Source organism: Otolemur garnettii, unplaced genomic scaffold, assembly GCF_000181295.1.
Source record: "Otolemur garnettii isolate 467f Iridium unplaced genomic scaffold, OtoGar3 scaffold00084, whole genome shotgun sequence".
In the NCBI taxonomy this organism is placed as follows: domain Eukaryota; kingdom Metazoa; phylum Chordata; class Mammalia; order Primates; family Galagidae; genus Otolemur; species Otolemur garnettii.
In genome coordinates this window covers 5030178-5032392 of record NW_003852479.1, presented here as the reverse complement: position 1 = coordinate 5032392, position 2215 = coordinate 5030178, and the positions used below count along the sequence as shown (strand labels likewise).

Below are 2215 nucleotides of genomic sequence, written 5' to 3'. Positions count from 1 at the left end.
CTGAGAATGTGAGTGTCTGTGGAAGTGGCTTGTAGGGGCAGTTTGGGCCCAGCGTGGCAGTAACGGCGCTGGTGAGAGTCCGGAGACACTGGGGAAGGCCGGAACCTGACTGCAGCTGTAGTCTGACCCCACTGGCTCAGACGTGGGCTGGACCCATGGAGCTGTCCTGGCCCTGACAGCCTCCCTTTGACACCTGCTGGTGAAGGCAGAAGTGGGTTAATAAGGTTTAAGTCTGTCAGGTCTGTGATGTTTTGGATACACACACATACACACATGTGCAGAGATCTGTATGTGTGTGTGCACATATGTGCAGACTTGGTCCAAACTTACTCTACCTCCCAAACCTTTCCCAGACAAAAAAATCAGACTTCTCAGAAAATTCTGTTTGTCTAAAAATAGCAGCCAGGAATTGTTTCATTGAAATATTTTATGCAGTTTGAATCATTTGAAGTAAATAGGGTGATATTCATGCAGCAGACAAATATTCACAGTAATAAAAACAAACCATAAACATTTCCTAATATCGGGCTCATTTTGCCTTGGCCTGTCTGCCCGTGCTGTCCAGGGCAGCCTACAACCGCACTGGTGAGGTTTCCATTCCGATGTAGCATTGAGGTAATCATACTGGGTCATTTGGATATGAAAAATGAAATTAAATTATCTGTAACTTGTATAACATTACCAGTTTAAAAATAAAAATGTGACTCATATAAAAACTGATTACTTCCATCCTATTTTCTCTCTGCCGTGTTTGGTACGCAGCATCTGGCCAGCTACTTCAGAGCATGTGAACAGTAAGTGCCCCTCTGCAGCAAAGCCACCAGCCAAATTCACTGAGAATAATTAGGCCTGAATTTCCAAAGATGACTGCGGTTGTTACGGCCACAGAGAGAGAGGCAGCCATTGTTCTCACACTCTCAAGTACAAATCAGGCAATTGAGCTTGCAAATTGCAAATTGAAAACTAGGCAGGAGTTGACAGTGTGGACATCAGTGTGCACCGTCCTCCACGCTCCTGTGTGCACGGTAAACGTTGCCTTCAATAAGATCAGCGCAAGTCTATTCAAGTGGAAGTCTGCTTCATCTCCCACAATGTTAAGATGCAAGGATTTTAAGTGATTATCTATTTGAAATGCCTAGTAGTGGATCTTATTTACTCTTTCTGGGGGAGGGTCTGCAACACAGGGAAATCAAGGACCACAAATACTATATCTGAAGGTCAGTGGGTCTGTGACGCTCACGCGTGTTTCTCTGTAGTGGGCAAATAAGATAATGCTGTTGGTTCCAACAGCTGTGTGATCAGAATTGCTCAGTCACAGTTCAGTGTGGATTTAGTCTATACAAATATTAGACTTTGTGTGTTTGAGGAAGAGCAGAAATTTGGGAAAGAATTATTGAACCTTTACAGTGTTGGAATACTAGCACTTTTTTTTCCTCAAAATCATTTTGTGATGACATATGGCTTTTGTTTAAAAATAATTTATGGTTTTGAAAAACCGGTTCATATATATTTCCAAAATTTATTTTCCTTTCTATAAATTTCTCTTTACAATTTCTTAAAAGGTCTATAGAGGCTTTAATGATGATCTCCTATTAATTTAGATCAGTCTTTCAAAAACAATTTTGTTCAAGATACACCAAAATATGGTACAGTCTTCTAATATTTTTGTTAATAACCTAATTAAACTTTTGTTGAGTAAGAGATTGTATACCTGACAAATATTATCTGTTTTATGAATACAGGTTTCTGCCGGAAAAGTGAAATTAAAATTGCTGAAAGACCAGATTCAAGGTAAATAGTTTACCAGAATATTATTAGATGTTAAAGATACAATTTTTTTCTTTTATATTTGAGTTACACATAAAAATAAAGTACTATAATTGTTCATGCTGTATGAAGATTCTAAACCCCTAAATTATGATAATTTTCAAAATCAATTTTATTTAATTGAAATAAATTGAACTTTCACTCTAGGAAATTAAAAGAGTATTGAAAAATTGGTTTATACAGGTTGGCCATAAAGGTCTTATGGAATTTTAAATTGCACAAGAACTTTATGACCATCTCATATTTTAATAAATTATTTCACAATAACAAAAACCAAAAATATAATTTGAATTTGTAGTCATCCAAAGGAAAAATACACTTTTCTGAAAGATAAACACATTTAATTCTGAGTGGTTAAGGAATTTGGATTTAATTGCGCGTGAGTTCA

General features: G+C 37.2%; 1 protein-coding gene across 1 annotated transcript in view; it reads left to right on the top strand.

Moving 5' to 3' along the window:
* ZBBX (zinc finger B-box domain containing) overlaps nt 1–2215 on the top strand; it is a 106983-nt gene that overhangs the window by 13445 nt on the left and 91323 nt on the right. Inside the window, exon 4 of the mRNA XM_012808110.1 lies at nt 1743–1791. Coding sequence (XP_012663564.1) covers nt 1743–1791 — 49 coding nt within the window. The remainder of the gene's footprint in view (nt 1–1742; nt 1792–2215) is intronic.